Source organism: Fukomys damarensis, unplaced genomic scaffold, assembly GCF_012274545.1.
Source record: "Fukomys damarensis isolate Sample0158 unplaced genomic scaffold, DMR_v1.0_HiC HiC_scaffold_16, whole genome shotgun sequence".
Taxonomy (NCBI): domain Eukaryota; kingdom Metazoa; phylum Chordata; class Mammalia; order Rodentia; family Bathyergidae; genus Fukomys; species Fukomys damarensis.
The window spans coordinates 24,617,125-24,634,012 of record NW_022900928.1 but is presented as its reverse complement, the minus strand read 5'-3'; the positions used below and the strand labels follow the sequence as shown (position 1 = coordinate 24,634,012).

Genomic DNA, 16,888 nt, shown 5'->3' with positions numbered 1-16,888 from the left:
TTTTTGCACCAGGGATTGAAATCAGGTTCTTGCACTTGCAAGGCAGGCCACTGAACCGCTGAGTTAAATCTCCAGCCCCATGAATTATTTCTTAATAAAGCTGTTTAGAAACAAAAATCAAATAATGGGTGTGCTTGATAGAAGGTAAAGAGTAAAGATGTTTGGGACAGGTTCCTGATAAGACATATCTGTGAAGATTTATGGAGGTCTTTGAAACAACATCATCTCAGAGCTTTCATATTATTTTTGAAATTAGTTTTATTGGTACACTTTTGAAAGACATAATAATCATATCCATCATATAGAATTTGTACCTGTACATAATATATCTTGATTCTTCTTTTTTTCCCCATTCCCTTCCCTTCCCTTCAACCCTTCTTCTCCTCCTTATTTACAAAAGCCAAACTTTCATATTAGGTAGAACATCCCTTTCCAGATTTTCAAGTCTTTCCATATATACCTATCACCCTAGGAGTCATGATGCAAATATTTCACAGTATGTTGAAACGTCACATATTTTCTTAGCAACATATATATGTCCTTTATGCGTCAGTTAAAAATAAATTTAATTATAAAAGTAGCCTCTTCACATATAGATGGATGCTTGTATTAAGTTGCCAGTGTACAGACACATGCATACACACAAATGTCACAATGTGCACACACATTCTTATCCACTAATACCAAGCAATACGTACACCCATATACATATACTAAAATAAGGTTACATTCATCAAAAGAAATATTTTTGAGGCATATGCACATCAGATTCATGGACATTCAAATAAAAATGTATATGACTATATGCATACACATTCAAGGATACAGAAATAACAAATGCTCAGTACTTAAAACAGAAGCACTTGTGAATATGCAGTGATACATAGTCATGCACTCCCATGAAGTCATATGGAAACAAAAGCCCATTTGAGTGCATATGTGAAGTTTGCATTTATATAGTCATGTCTACAAATTCTGAATTGTAGTGCTCATTATGAAGCACTAGCCATCACACGCAATCACAGTCTGGTAAGCAGAATCAGTCCTCTTTCACCAACATGCTTATGTAGACAATTAGTGACTCCTGTATCTTCAAATAAGCATATATTCACTAGAAGTTCAAACATCTTTTCTCTATGCAGCACAAATACACACACACACACACACACACGCACACACATATATATATACACACACACATATAGGTATATGTTTATACACACACACATAAGAAATATATGAGGTAATGAAGTAATATAAAACATTTTTAAACATATCTTTTTTGATTACATGGTCGCATCCACAAAACTGGTTATTCTTACTTGTCTTCAAACCTATGGAAATTGCTACAAAGACAATTAGCTATTTATTCTTCAACTGAAATCTTGCTTTACATGAATTTGATCAAAATTAAAGGTGGGGAAATGTTTTAAAAAGACATTTACAAAAAAATGTATTCATTGTCAGATTAGTTTCCTGTCATGTGAAAGAAAAATGACTGAGACTACTATAGGCGAGGGATGTAGCATATTTAATTATAGTACAGATTTGATTCTAGTGTAACAGAAAGATTTAAGCATATATCCGATGATGACAGATAGGAAAACAATCCTCAAAATTCTTAGAATTATTTCTATTATGCTCTTCGTCAAAATTCATGGGTGTTTAGCAGAATAGCATTGAATAGTGTGGGCCAGAAAAAGCCTTTGGTTGCACATTAATGCTGTCATATTAGAATGGCTTCAAGTATGGATAATGTCATAGAATTTATAGGATAAATTCTAGCAATTGGGAAAGATCTACAGGTCGTGCAGGTAGCAGTGCCTAAGACTGTATATTTTATCTTTAAGGCAAGGATCTCCATTTATGTCCTAAAAGACTCCTATTTGTTTCCATATTAACCATAATTTTACTAAGACAGACATCTCTGGTGCTGAGAAGTTGGAGACAGGTGGTATATGTCAGAGATAATTATCCAAGAAAGAGGACAAACCAGGTATATTGCAAAGTATGGATATGCTAAAATATTTATGTATACTAGGAACGTGAAGAACAAGAGGAAATGCATGCATAGTGGCTGAGTTTGAGAAGTAAAACATTCATAGTATTTTTCATGCTGTTTCTTTAATGGAGATGGCAGTGTAATTCTAATTCTACTTTGCTCTGAGGGACCTGAGGTAGAAGTCCCCCCGCCAATGGCAGATTATCTTTTGAGCAAAGAAGCAGAAAATCAATACCCATATATATATGAAAGTTGCTGCGATGGGATTTTCAATGCAGAATTTTGGGCTACAAATATGGTTAGAACTCTGCAATGGAATTTTTACACATTCCTTAGCAATACATTTGATAATCAAAGTATACTGCAAATGACTTTCTAGTTCTAAAGTATCCAGTTTTAGAGTCTTTTATCTCTAGATATTTAAAACTTTTATGCAATTCCAAATATTGTTTACTGCTTTGTACAAGCTGCTGTATCTATCTCCTTCCTATTTCCCATTTCAGGAAAACAATTTATCTTTAATGGAAGCAGTCATTTCCAAAGTCTGTTAGACATGTGTTTTGTTTCAACAATTCCCAAAGTTTCTACTCCCCTCAGCAATGGCAAGAAAGAAGAGGGAAGGGGTCACCAATTCCAGTGTAATAACTCAAATTACTAGGATAACCCCAGAATTAATATTAATCCTAGTATATCAATTACTAGGATAACTCAGGATAACCCTGTCTTAAAAAATTGTTTAAAATGTCATTAAATGAATGATTTAAATACCAGTAATTCTAAAGACTCCCCACAACTGTAAACAATACATCATCTTCATAAATAATATTTTTCCTCATTCTTTTCTTTCAAACTTTGTAATTCATTTTGTTGTCCAGTGTCCTCAGAGACCTAGAAAATTTTGGAGGAGAGGATTGAATTCTCCAGGTCATCTAATCTTCCTTGTCAGCCATTTCAAAAAGTTGTGCAGCAATTTTATATCTAGATTTTACAGATTTTGCGCATCTTATTTTTTCTACAATTCCTTGTTCTCTCAAATTGTCCATTCTACATTCCTCAGCTTTGGCAATTAATTTGCCTTCTTAAAATAAAGTTGTTACTTTAGATATTCATTTCCCATACTAACAACAATCTCTACCAATTGTGGTTAATTTTTATTTTATTTATTTATTTATTTATTTATGTTTAATAATTTATCAAAAGAAACAACAAAAAAGTTAATTTAAAAAAGAATTTGTATAAGGAATATAAGTTTCAAAATGCTTCAATTTTTAAATTGCATTTCATGAATCTGCAAAATTTTTACCTACATTATCAGTCCTAGTACTTACTTTTAAAAATACATATATTTTTTTCAGCTTTAATTGAGTTTATTGGTACATTTTAGGGATACAGTACAGTTACATTCATTGTTGGTTGGGATCTTGTACCTCTACATGACAGGTCTTGGTTCTCATTTTTTCCCCTCGTCCCTGTCCTCCCTTCACCCCCTCCTCCCCTCTCCATCTAAGACATTTTATTTCCATCTTTTCTTTATCTCACATTTTTTTCTTTTCCCTTATTACCCTTCCCCTACCCATCCCACCTTCCCTACACCTTTAGCTCCTTTCTTCCCATTTCTAAATGTCAGTAATCTTATTAGGATCTTCTGTATTATTGCAAATTATTCACACCAGAGAGACTATTCGGTATTTACACATGTGTGCCTTATTTATTTCACTTAGGATATTACTCAGCCATAAAGAATGAGAAAATAGATTCATTCATAGGAAAATGGGTACATATTGAAGATATACTCCTATGTGGTTAATTTTTAAATGAGTTAAAATATCACACTGATCTCAACTGGCATATAGTATTAAAGGATGTTAATAAAAATAACGTGAAATGCAATATTTTTAAGTGAAAATAAAAATTTCATAGACTCACAGCTCCAAGAAGATATTACAAGCATCTGAGTACATTTCCCAAATCTTTGTCTGCACTTCCTTTTTGCAATTGGTATTCAGCTCTGTATTTGTTTTTTTTTTTATTGCATCTTGATCATTTTCATATACTTCTGATAAATGCTACACTTAAGTGGCAAATGCCATTTAACTGCACATTTCTTTAATAGGCATATTATTTAAATTTAAAAATTATTTTTAAATAATGATTTTATGCATTTCTATTACACATGTTCTGTACAACAAATCTATTTTTTTGTACTGGGGATCAAACTCAGGACCTTCTGCTTGTGAGGCAGGCAGTGAAACCACTGAGCTAAATCCCTGACCCAACAATTCTATTTCTTTACAGAGAGTCTCAGATCTCCCTTATCTATTGCAAGCAATTTTATTTTTAATTTTTTTCTCATTGAGTTTATTGTTATATTTTAGGTAAACAGTACAGTTACATTCATCACTGGGCTCTGTACCTTTACATGACAGGTCTTGGTTCTCATTTTTTTCCCATACTCCTGCAAGCAATTTTAAATTCTTTTAAAATCATGTACCAACTTATACTTCCAGCAATAGTACAAAAATAATGGTTTTACCTTAATCTGCAGAAGAAAACATTCTTTTAAAATATTTGCTTACTTTATATGAAAAACTATGAGCTATCCTTTGATGATGAACATAGGTCAACCATGTTTGAGTAAGCCATCGTAGCTCTGCAGTATCTTCTTCTGGGTATCATGAAATTAATTTCTTTTTTTTCAAAAAAATTGCTGGATTCTGTGCCAATTTTTGATGGATGATAGGCAATAGGATGGAAAAATGTTTTCATTACGTTTCCAGATTAATGGAGTCCTTCGAGAAAAATGATGCTTTGATCCTTGGCTCAGGTGTCTTTTCCACAAAACCCTCGGATAACCCTGTCCCGGATCTGCTTGGTTCTAACTCCATAGATGATGGGGTTGAGCATGGGAGGCACCAGTAGATAGACATTAGCAAACATGATATGTACCACTCGGGGCACCTGATGGCCAAAGCGATGGGTGAGGAAGGTAAAAAGGGCTGGGATATACAGGGCCAAGATAACACAGATATGAGAAGCACATGTGCCAAAAGCCTTGAAGCGGGCTTCATCTGAGGGCAACTGCAACACAGCTCTCAGAATCATCACATATGATACACTGATGACAAGAATATCAAAGCAGCCCACGGAGAAGGCCACAAAGAGCCCATATCCACGGTTGACCCTGGTATCAACACACAGCAACTTCAGCACAGCCATGTGCTCACAGTATGACTGGGGAATGACCCTGTTGGTGCAGAAGGGCATCCTGGAGATCATGAAACAGAAGGGACTCACCAACAGCAGCCCCCTCCCCAACACAACAGTCCCTACTTTAACCACCACGGATGTAGTCAAGATACTAGGGTGTCGCAGTGGGAAGCAGATGGCCACATAGCGGTCCAGGGCCATAGCCATGAGCACCCCAGACTCCACAGAAGCAAAGGCGTGGATGAAGAACACCTGGATGAGGCAGGCATGATATCCAATCTCATGAGCGTGGAACCAGAGGATGGCCAGCATCTTAGGCTGGGTGGAGGAGGACAGGACCAGGTCAGAAGTAGCCAGCATGGCCAGAAAGAGGTACATGGGCTCATGAAGGGTGCTGTCCATTCTGATTATATGTAGGATGGTGATATTGCCAACAACTGCCACAACATACATGACACAGAACAGAAAGGCAATCCCAAACTGGGCATTCTCCAGGCCTGGGATTCCTAGCAGGATGAAAGATGCAGGCTGAGAAGAGGTGTTTCTTAAAGTGAACATGTATGAATGAATATTATATTCTTTGTGTCCAATGCAATCTATTTTCTGCAAATGATAATCAAAACAGTTATTGTCATTTTTATCTATAAATTTTTGGAATCCGTTATTTATAAAATATTTTGATTTAATGATTAAACCAAACCAAACTACTTAAAAAATAAAAATTTATAACATAAAAGTGTGCTATGCATTTTTAAATTTCACATTTATAACATTCAAAAAGAGGTGGAATATAGAAAATTCAAGTGGAATTATTTCTTCAAAATCAACCTCTATTTTGGCTGCTCTGTTTCTAATTCAAGAATGCTTTGTCTGTTCCTTTACAAGCCTTACTTGTATCAACAATGTATCCATAGCAACTCTACATAGTCCTTGTAGCCGGTTTACCTCAATCTAACTAGGATGTCACCAATAACTATTTATAGCTTTGGTGTTCAGGGCCTTTGCTTGTTCAGCCTTGCTTGTGTGAGCATTAGTTATCCTGGTTGCATATATATCTGTCTCTTTAACTCTGTCTCTAAGTCTTCTCACCATAGCACTGAGCAGGAGTTTGGAACCCAACTTTGGGGACTCTCTAAGAGACATACATTTTTATCAGGTTTTAAAGTTGTTTCTAACCCACATAAATCCACCCATCTTCAACTTACCAAGAGAATAATAGAGTCCAGAATAATTAAATTATATGACCCCTATCTCATACTAAATTTGTATCAGGAGTGAGGGCTTCTGATAAAACACACTGCTGCATTTGTTGATTAGAGAGTGGTCTGGAATCCCTCCCTGGTTAGGTTAACCCGAGATGTTTGCCCTATCATAGAAAAGCAGATATTAAAGAGGCTTGAACATGTGTGCACTGACTTAGAGCCAGGTCTGGATGTGGACCCACAACCCTTGCTCTTTCCCTGAATTGGAGGCTCCTGGCATCCTGGCGATATGATGCTATCTATGGAATAGCATCTTTATTGGCTTTTGCCCATGAGCCTTACTGGGGCGGGGCTCACCTGTTCTGCATACTCTTCGGGGTGCAGTGAGTCTTCATCCATGTTCCTGCTCCTACATTGCTTAGATTCTTTCAAAAATTCTTTTCCTTTCTTCTTCTCCATTAACATCCAAACCTTAAGAAATGCTTTTCACAGGGAAGTGTTCTCTCATGAAGAGAGGTAGCACAGCCTTTCTCTGTCATTCTTCTGGCTCACATATCCTGTTCTCAGATTTTCTTTCTTGGGTAAACTTTGGAAGAGCAGAGTGAAACGTCTAGTCAAGGCTGGAGCTGGAAATGAGTTCATTGGTGTCTCTTTTCTGTTCTTTCCCTTGTATTTCGTGGAATCAAGCACCCTCATTCTCAGAATTTCCTTATGAATTCCATGGAAGCATATTTAAGGCTCCAAGTCATGGGAAGCAGGCAGGCAGAAATTGGACAAATCCTCGGTCATTTTTGTCTGGTGTGAAAAGTTTTCACTATGGAAATGCAATTTATCAGGTTGCCATTGAATTTAATAATAAAATGGTATACTCCCTAAGTAATAGGGAAAAGGGCCAATGTAATTTCCTACTTCAGTTCATACCTCCTTCCTCATCCACCTTACTATTCAAAGTGTCCTTTTTTCTCTTTTCTGAAATTAGCACTTTCACGAGCATAGTGCACACTGAAAGTTGAAATTAAGCTAGATCCTTCCTCAACATCAGAGCAAAAGTGATTTCACTCTTAACTTCTGATTTAATTGTTCATTGTTTTCCCAAAATAAAGTCTAACATGTAAAGTGACTGTGCAGCTTTGGTTTGAGGAAATTTAGTTACAGGAACTATGTTCTCCCATGGAGTAGAGCTCAGCTTTCCTTTGTGAACCTGGTTTTCAATCCAGCCATGGCACCTCCAGGTTTTCTATTGGATCTCCCTTACTCCACCCTTTGTGTGGGAATTGTTTTGTTCTAGCATTTCTCGTTGTGTCCAAGTCTTTGCAGGGATAAGAAACAAAATAGTGTGAGACCTTGTTAAAAAATAGCCTCAGGGAAGCTTAGACTCTGTTTTATTGCTTTAGTGTACCAAAAGATAAGTTGTAGAGCAATAATAATAGAGCAGGTTGGGCTCAGATGCATCCTCCTTTCTGGAGGGGTTTGTGCATAAAGGCAGCTTGCCTACCTTTCCAGGTCTCCCTGAAGGACACAGATTCAATTTTCTTTCTCTTCACCTCAGAAGGAAGTGTAGCATGCCTAGATCTCTATACCTCTAGATTCCATAGAGTCAGACCTTTCTGCATAGTGTATCCCCTTGACTTCCAGATTATTAGAGATTCTGTGAGTCTGACTATTTTCTGGGAAGGGCAGAAATGCCTAAGTCACAGGAAGAACTCATTCTGAATTTTGCTTTGTCTTTGACCAAGGTATGCATGATCATCATCAGTTCTAAAAAGCCCCTGAGATGGCAGAGGCTGCAGATTCATGTCTCTTTAAAGGGCTATGCCTGGCTTGCCCCTTCCCCGAAGCTTTAGTTGTCTCCTTCCTCTTAATTCCTTCTGCCTCATATTCTCACTCTCTTCCTCTGAGACTCAGTAATGAAGTAGAAAGCATTAACCTCTAACTTTCCTCTCTCTGTGCATGCAAACGTGACTCAGAGCTTCACTTATATGTGCAACAAACTTTGTTGTTGAGATAAACTGGGTATGCAGAACTTATATATCCATGCTTTTGTTGACTTAAGGATGTCCACTCACAGTTGAAGGAAGATTTTGTGCAATCTGCAATTGTTGATATTTCATGTCTGTTGATGTATCTGAGATATGTTACTAAACATGTTTATATGGGACTGGATTTGCATGTGAGCATGTGTAAAGTTTATTTATATGTTAATGCATGACCAATTATTTGCTTTGAGTATGTATGATTAGTGTGATGCAATCATTCAGAGTGCCTGTCACTGAAATCACCTGCTTTGTGAAGTCGCGTGCCTAGGTACATGCCACAGATTGTAAAATGGAACATCAGTGTGCACACATATTAAGGTATGCATACAAGTAGTGTATGCTTGATGCAGTGTTGACAACCTTTTGATGTTTCAGTATGTACTGAGGTAGTAATAATTCCCAAATCTCCCACATCTGAACGGGTGATTATCCAGAGAGGAAAAATTCTGATTAAGATCCTCTTGCAAAGCCCTTTCAACTCAACCTGAAGAGATACTGTTCATTCCTTTCTTTCAGTCCCTGTATAGGGCCCAGATGGTATTTTCTTATTTAATTTGTAAACAATCCCTGATTTAAAAAAAATCTTGTGATGAAACATTAAAAGAAGATAAGAACACTAAAAATAGAAAGAAAAATTAATTCACGGAGTGCAGGGCAGTAGGTCTTCAGAAGACATGCCTTATGAAATACAAAGTACCCACGTAAGTGTTTAAGGAAAAAATACCCACAAACATTGCCAAGTTCATATCACTATGCCCATGTTTCACTATGATAATCATATTCACAAAGTGTGTGATTTACTTCTGAATATTAGTATACTGTGAGCAGGGCCACTATTTTTTTTAAATGAGGAATCAAGGGTATAGTCAGGGTTTTATAATTTTGCAGATTAAGCTGATGATATATATTGAAATTTTATTTTTATTTCTAGTTGAAATTTTTTCCTTTGTTGCTCATGTAACTTGAGTATGTGCAGTGCTCAGTATAATAAAAATGGAAAAGCTCTGGAATTTCTACTTCTGGTTTCATATGTCAAAGAAATGCTTTAGACAGAGTCCACTGAAAATTGTACATACCCTGAAAATAAAATCTTGTATAATAAGTATTTTAACTGTAACTTTATCCAAACAGCATGATATTAACACAAGTTATCTTTAGCCTCTGCAGTTATAAGAGGTGCTCAAAGTGGTGTCCGTTAGCTTCCAGACATTTATTAGTGCTGTGAACTGAAAAGTGTATACTTTTTGGTAGATTCGGTATATCCACTAAAATATCAGAATGTTCAGCAGCTGTATTCCTTACAGATAAAATGTGGAAATAACCAAATGTGGAAATAATCCAAATATCTATTGATTAGAAAGTAAGCAAAAACTGCTACATTTATCCAGTAGAATAAAATGATGCATCAAGAAGAAAAAAGAAAAATGAATTGAAAGAAAATACAGACAAATAGAACAAATAGTATTGTGGAATTTTGTAGCATCAACAATAAAGATCACAATCCAGTGATCTAAGTAATGGGGAAGAGATGATTGCAAAGACAGCTTGGTAAGATAAATTTTATTCTTGTAGACCTGGTTGTAAATCAATGAAAATTTTCTAATAGCTTCTACATGCAGGGTTGTTCTAAGGCATATTAGGTCTAAATAATTTTATCTAAATACTTTTATGGTTTAGTCTAATATAGTGGACAATACTATTCCCTTTCTAGCCATCAAGAAAAGCCAGTAGTTTTATCCACTGTACTAGAATAAAAGTAGAAATTGCTTAGATACAAATTTTTTAACATAATGATTGCAAGGTCAATCTATTAATTGTATAAGGAAAAAGGAGAAAGACTATGGATAAACAGAAGTAAATACAATTATAATTTATGCACATTTCCTTGAATTAAAAAAGTTAAGGATAGGAACCACCCCTGCTCCCGACCCAGCAGCCATCGCTCAAGCACCGGGAAGGTAGCCGCGCGGGTGCCCCTGAACCCCCATCAGCCCCCTCCCCCACACTCTCAGACCTCCTGACTGTGCAAGTCTTTGGACCCACTCTGCAAAGACAGAGGTGGTCATCAAGGGTATTTTTGTGAGTTCCCAACTTTGAACATCTTTAAAGAAAGGGCGTGGGAAACCTGTAATAGAACGTTGGGGAGTTCAACCATTCAGAAGGATGGGGAACTCAATCTGGGCCTTGCAGCCAAAGGTCAGTCAGCATCAGGGGGTGCAGCAATCAGCTAACTGAGATCAGGAGTCTTACATCCTTGCTCTGTCTGAGCCATTAAACGGTAAATATACTATATTGAAAAGTTTGTTCACTGTAGACATGTTCTGGACTGCTTCTTGATTTCAATTTAATTCAAATGATTTAAGGGCGATAGACTAGTGACTACCACGGGTGGTCAGTGTCCAAGTTGTGCTTGATCTTAATGTGTTGCTGATTGTATCAGTTGGGGTAAAGCATTGCGGTTGATTTGATGAGCTGTTTTCTCTGATGTTATGAAGATGAGAATGTCTGTGGGTCGTTAGAGACACAGAAGCTAGGGTGCAACTGTATCAGGAAGATTTGGGTGATAATCCGGAGATTAAACCAAGGACAGTCCGCCAACAAAAATTAAAATGAGAAAACACTTAAGCAAGATACAAGGACAGACTTCCAGTTCACCAATGGCAAACAGTAGGGCAAATGAGAATGTAAAGGCCGATAGTGAACCACCAGGACACCCTGAACTCAAAGCACAGGAAGTAACAAAACAGATCAATCAGGCTCTGGAAAAATTCAAAACAGAAATAATTTCCCAGATAAATATAGAGATAGTGAGCAAAATGGAAGTCGTGATTCGAGACTCTAGAGCAGAAACTGACAAAAAAATAGATGAGCTCAGGACCATGATAGAAGCCATGAAGGCCCAGCATAAGAAAGAAATGGAAAAAATAAACGCCCAACATAGGAAAGAAATGGAATCCATAAAACAGATTCAAACAGATATCCAGGAGATTAAACACTCTATTGAAAGTGTACGCAACAGAATAAAAGAATGCGAAGATAGGCTCTCAGATATAGAAGATAAGATTGCAGTCAGTGACCATGAAAAGAGAGGTCTCTTAAAAACAGTAAGAGATCATGAGAAATCGATCCAACAACTCCTAGATGATGCAAAGAAGAATAACATAAGACTGATAGGAATACATGAAGTAGCAGGAGAAAATACAAATGACTTAAAAAAGCTGTTTGCAGAATTAATGACAGAAAACTTCCCAAACAGAGGGGAAGAATTTGACATTCAGATAACTGAGGCATATAGGACCCCAACTAGCTACAATAAAAAAAAATCTACACCTAGACATATAATAATCAAGATCCCAGAAACCCAACAGAAGAACAAAATACTACAAGCAGTAAGAGAAAAGAAACAAATCACATACAAAGGAAAGCCCATCAGAATCACAGCAGACTTTTCAACACAAACCCTTGGGGCAAGGAGAGCCTGGAATGAGATATTTCAAGTACTAAAAGAGAACAACCTCCAACCTAGACTGATGTATCCAGCAAAACTCTCTTTCAAAATGGATGGGGAAATAAGACACTTCCACGACAAAGAACACCTGAGAAACTACATGAATACCAAACCAGCACTACAAGCAATTCTAAACAAGATCCTAGAAAAAGACAATGAAGGCAACAACACCATGAGGCCCAACAGAGCAAATCAAATAGGCAAGGCAAGAAATTAAAAGGAGAAGGTGAAAAAGTAAAAAGAGTCAACAAAAGGCCAATAACATGTCAATAATAAGTCAGTACATATCAGTTATAACCAGCAATGTCAATGGCCTCAACTCACCAATCAAGAGAAATAGACTGGCAAAATGGAATAAGAAGCAAAATCCAACAATATGTTGTATACAAGAAACACACCTAGTGCAAAAAGAAGCCCATAGACTGAAAGTGAAAAGATAGAAAACAATTCTCCATGTGACAGGAGCCCAGAAAAAAACAGGGGTAGCAATCTTATTTGCAGACAAAGTAAATTTCAAACCAAAACTGAATCTAGTATTATTGATGTAGGACAATACTGTATCATACCTCTATGAATGTAAAATATCTAGTACCTGCTTTATGATACATAGTAGGGACCGTGCTTTATCAGAGCTACATTTAATGATATTACTCTAGAATGTTCTCTTTCCAGATGATGATTAAGAGGCTAATAGAAAAAATGGTGCCGGGTACCACAGCAGCAACAGAACTTTGCTGTTGTCTGGATATTATTCTTTTCTTTGTTTTTTTTTTTTAATGGAATGTGCTGAATATCTATAATTTTGTTCAAATGACTGCAGAACCTGGAAAAGCTGTTGCTGCTATCGATGCATAACATACTATTATTAGTCTTTATATATATATGTGCACACACACACACACACATATATATATATATAAATTGAATTTTGGGAAACTTTAACGGTGCTGCCACTTTGGAAAAAGTCATCCCAATTTACTGTGTTGACTTGGCATTGTACAGAAATGGACAACCATATTGGTCTAGAAAAGTTAATTTATTTTTATTTTTATTTTTTTCCCTGTGTACAGGGGTAACACATTGTACTAAATATGTAAGGTCATATCTACGTGGGTTTGATTACAGAAAATGAGAAAGTATTCTCTAAATAATGAAAAAAGAAGATAAGACTATAAGAGCGAGAAGCAATTTAAATATGTTCAGGGACCATTTTCATCTCCAGAATTAAGGATTGTTTTGATGTTACATCATTGCCTTTTCTCTTTTACTTTCCTTTTTAGTTTTATTTTTGGATTCCCTATTTTTTATGTTCATACAGAGTTTTCTTTAACTGAAATACCAAATAGTTTCTCTGGTGTGAAAAACTATAATAGTACACAGGATCCTAATGAGACAATTAATAATGTGAAATAGGAAGTAAAGGGCTAAAGGTGTAAGGAAAATGGGAAGGGTGGGGGAGAGGTAATAAGGGAGAGGAAAAAAATATGAAAAACTGAAAAAATGGAAATAAAGTGTTTGTAAATGGGGAGGGGAGGAAGGGGTGAAGGGAGGGCAGGGACAAGGGGAAAAATGAGAATCAAGACCTATTATGTAAAGGTACAGAATCCCAATGATGAATGTAATTGTATTGTATACCTAGATTGTACCAATAACCTCAATAAAAAGAAAAAAAAAAGAAAAAAAAAGTTAAGGATAAATGGAACAAATATGCACTAAATTTCACCTGCAACAATAAAACATAAATTGCATTTACTCAAGAATACCACATAAAATAATCACAGGAATAAATCAGTCTAAGATGCTATGGGACAAAGAACATACTAGAATCTTGTACAGAACATGGCCATAGAGGTGGAGTGGTGAGAAACTGAGACTGAGGACCCACTTCAGACCCAATGGATCAGAATTTTATTTAAATAAGACCTCAAGGATATCAGTACGCTCATCATAGTTTTCACGTATTTAATTATCCTTATGAACAAGTAGCCATAAATCATTAGTTAAATCATAAAGAAAGTTTGTTTTTTATTCTGCTAAGAGGCAAAACAAGAAATAATTTGAATTGCAGAAAAACATAAAAGTTTCTCCAAAAAAATCATGGTCTAAAATAAATTTTTAAAATGGATATAACTATGAGAAACTGAATCAGAATAAAAGGAAATAATCAGCTTTCTTTTGATGAATGTTACCTTTTATATAGTGAAATGATTTAGTAATATAGTATTATGTCATTTTTTTCTAGTCCTACTGTATGTTCTGTATTAAAAACATTTAATTGTATTTCAAGATTTATTTGCTTTCCAAACAGGAGTGACCTAAAAATAATATGAAATCATAGTTATGACTGTATATTGATTTGTATATCCTGTCCAGGGAAGTCTTGACCTAGGAGAAACATTACTTCTAACCTGATATATGTTGGGTGTGCCCAGTTCTTGTCCCCCAAAATTAAGAGAAAATTGTAAGGAACAGTGGAAGCTAAGAATGGGAAAGATTTGCTGATAGCTCCTGAGAGACATAAGTGGTCTCAAAAATGGGTTGTCGCCAAGACTCTTCATCAGGGGTAAATTGAACAGCCAAGTCACAGTGTGGGTACAACATGGGTCAAACTACAATCAACCTATAGAATCACAAGTATAGACACTTAGCTAATACTGATTGAATAGGGAAGTGAGTCATATAGCAAGAGTACACTGAAAGAACAAAGGCACCTTGGGAATGGATGGGTCCAGAAGCACCAGTCATCCATCTGGGTGACTGGGTACAGATTTTTCTGGTTACCTACTTTGGTGAGTGATATCTCTCAAAGCTTTACTGCACCAGGTGATACCAAATAATATAAATATTGTTATTTTATATCCTTCAGCGGGGCATGTAGGCCTGGTCATTACATCCTTATCTTCAGGCCTGGCTTTCAAAGGATGTGTCTCCAGACACAGTTCTGGTATATTTTCATCTTTTGTCCTGACTCTACGTATGTCCCCTGACTGACTGCCTATTAATTTATATTTAATTTAGCTGCCTAGAATAGTATTATGTTGCATGAATCTAAATTTAGGAAAGGAGGGAGGAGAGTAGAAAGGAAATGTAAGGTCTTGTATTCCTTGGATTCTATGTATCAGGAAATGGACTTTAAATTTAATGAAAACTAAAAGAAAATGCTTGATATCATTATCTATAAAGGAAATCCAAATCAAAACTATACTTTTTTTTTTACTGTTAGCAGAAGACTAAAAAATAATAAACTGCTATGAGAGTGTGGAGAAAAAGGAAATCTTATACACTGTTGATGTGATTGTAAATTAGTATAGCCATGATGGTGAACAGAATAGAGTTTCCTCAAAAAACTTAAACAAACAAACAAACAAAAAACAAAAAACCAGGATCAATAGAAAAGATTAGAAGATGGAGACATAACCCCAGGCGTGCTAGGACACCTTATCTTTGACACTTTCACTGGAAGAAAGCCTCTTTAATAAACGGTGCTGGGAAAACTGGCTTTCCACATGCCAAAGATTAAAAATAGAACCATATCTTTCACCATGCGCTAAATAAAAATAAAACTGGGTCAAAGATTTAAATATTTAAAAAGAAACACTAGGTCTACTGAAAGATAGAATAGGTGGAATACTGGAAGACACTGCATGGGGAAAACCTTGATGAACAAAACCCTGATCCCACAGGAACTATCACAAAGAACCAACAACTGGGATCTCATCTTATTAAAAAGCTTTTGTAGGAGCCACCAACAGAGTGAAGAGGCAATCCATAGTGTGGGAAAATTTTTGTCCGCTGTTCCTCCAACAAAGGACTAATATCTAGAATACATAAAGAATTAAAAAAAAGTAGACCTCCCAAATTTAACGACCCAATCCAAAAATGGGGATCTGAAAGGAATACACACTTCTCAGATGAAGAAGTAGAAATGGCAAATAAGTATATGAAAAAATGTTCACCATCACTGGTCATTCAAGAGATGCAAATTAAAACAATGCTAAAATTTCATCTCATTCAAGAAACAATGGCTATTACAAGAAATCAGTCAGTAACAAATGATAGTGGGGCTGCAGGAAAAAAGAAACTTTTCTGTACTGTTGGTGGGAGTCCAGACTGGTACAACCACCGTGGAAATCAGTGTGGACATTACCCAAAAAATTAAAACTAGAGATTCCATTAAACCTAGCTATTCCCCTTGGTATCTTTCTAAAAGAATTAAAAGCACCATACCACAGAGATATATGCACACCCATGTTTATAGCAGCACAGCTTGTAATAGCTGAATCTTGGAAATAGTCCAGATGTCCATCAACTAATGCATGGATAGATAAGATGTCTTCTTTTTGTTTTTTACAGCAAAGTACTACTCAGCCATTAGAAAGATTAAACTTGAGATGTTTCTAGGTAAATGGATGCACTTTGAGACTATACTCATAAATGAAAAAAGCAACACATACGTAAATATCATATTGTTTCTCTGATGTGAGAAACCAAATGTATAAATAAGGACTAAAATGTATAATAGATATTGTCAAGTAGGAGGAAAATGTTCAAATGGGAAAAAGAAGTGGGGAAAATAAATAAATAAAGAGAGAAAAGAAGGAAGAAAATGGAAACAGATCTTCTATAAATAGGAGAGCAAGAGGGGTTGAAAGGAGGGTAGGAAAATGGGGAAAATACTGTCAAGATATATCATGTACAGGTACAAATTCCCTATGGTGAATGGGATTGTTATGTATATCTAAAATGTACCAATGGGCTTAATTAAAAAAAATACCAAACAAACCCTAAAAATGGTTCTACCATACAGCACAGCTTTGTAGTTCTAGGTTAGAAGGTGCGATCAGCATGCCAGAGAGATACTTGTATGCCTATGCTCATTGTGACACTATTCATATTGTCTTTTTTTTTTTTTTTTTTTTTTTTTTTTTTTTTT

General features: G+C 35.9%; 1 protein-coding gene across 1 annotated transcript; it reads right to left on the bottom strand.

Moving 5' to 3' along the window:
- Positions 1-4,822: 4,822 nt before the first annotated feature.
- Positions 4,823-5,767, bottom strand: LOC104857866 (olfactory receptor 52R1). The gene has a single exon (XM_010617937.1). It carries the CDS (start codon positions 5,765-5,767, stop codon positions 4,823-4,825), a length of 945 nt encoding a protein of 314 aa, XP_010616239.1.
- Positions 5,768-16,888: the final 11,121 nt, after the last annotated feature.

Bases quoted from the DNA above. Each gene is read 5' to 3' on its own strand.
- LOC104857866 (XM_010617937.1), bottom strand. From the start codon at position 5,767: ATGTTCACTTTAAGAAACACCTCTTCTCAGCCTGCATCTTTCATCCTG.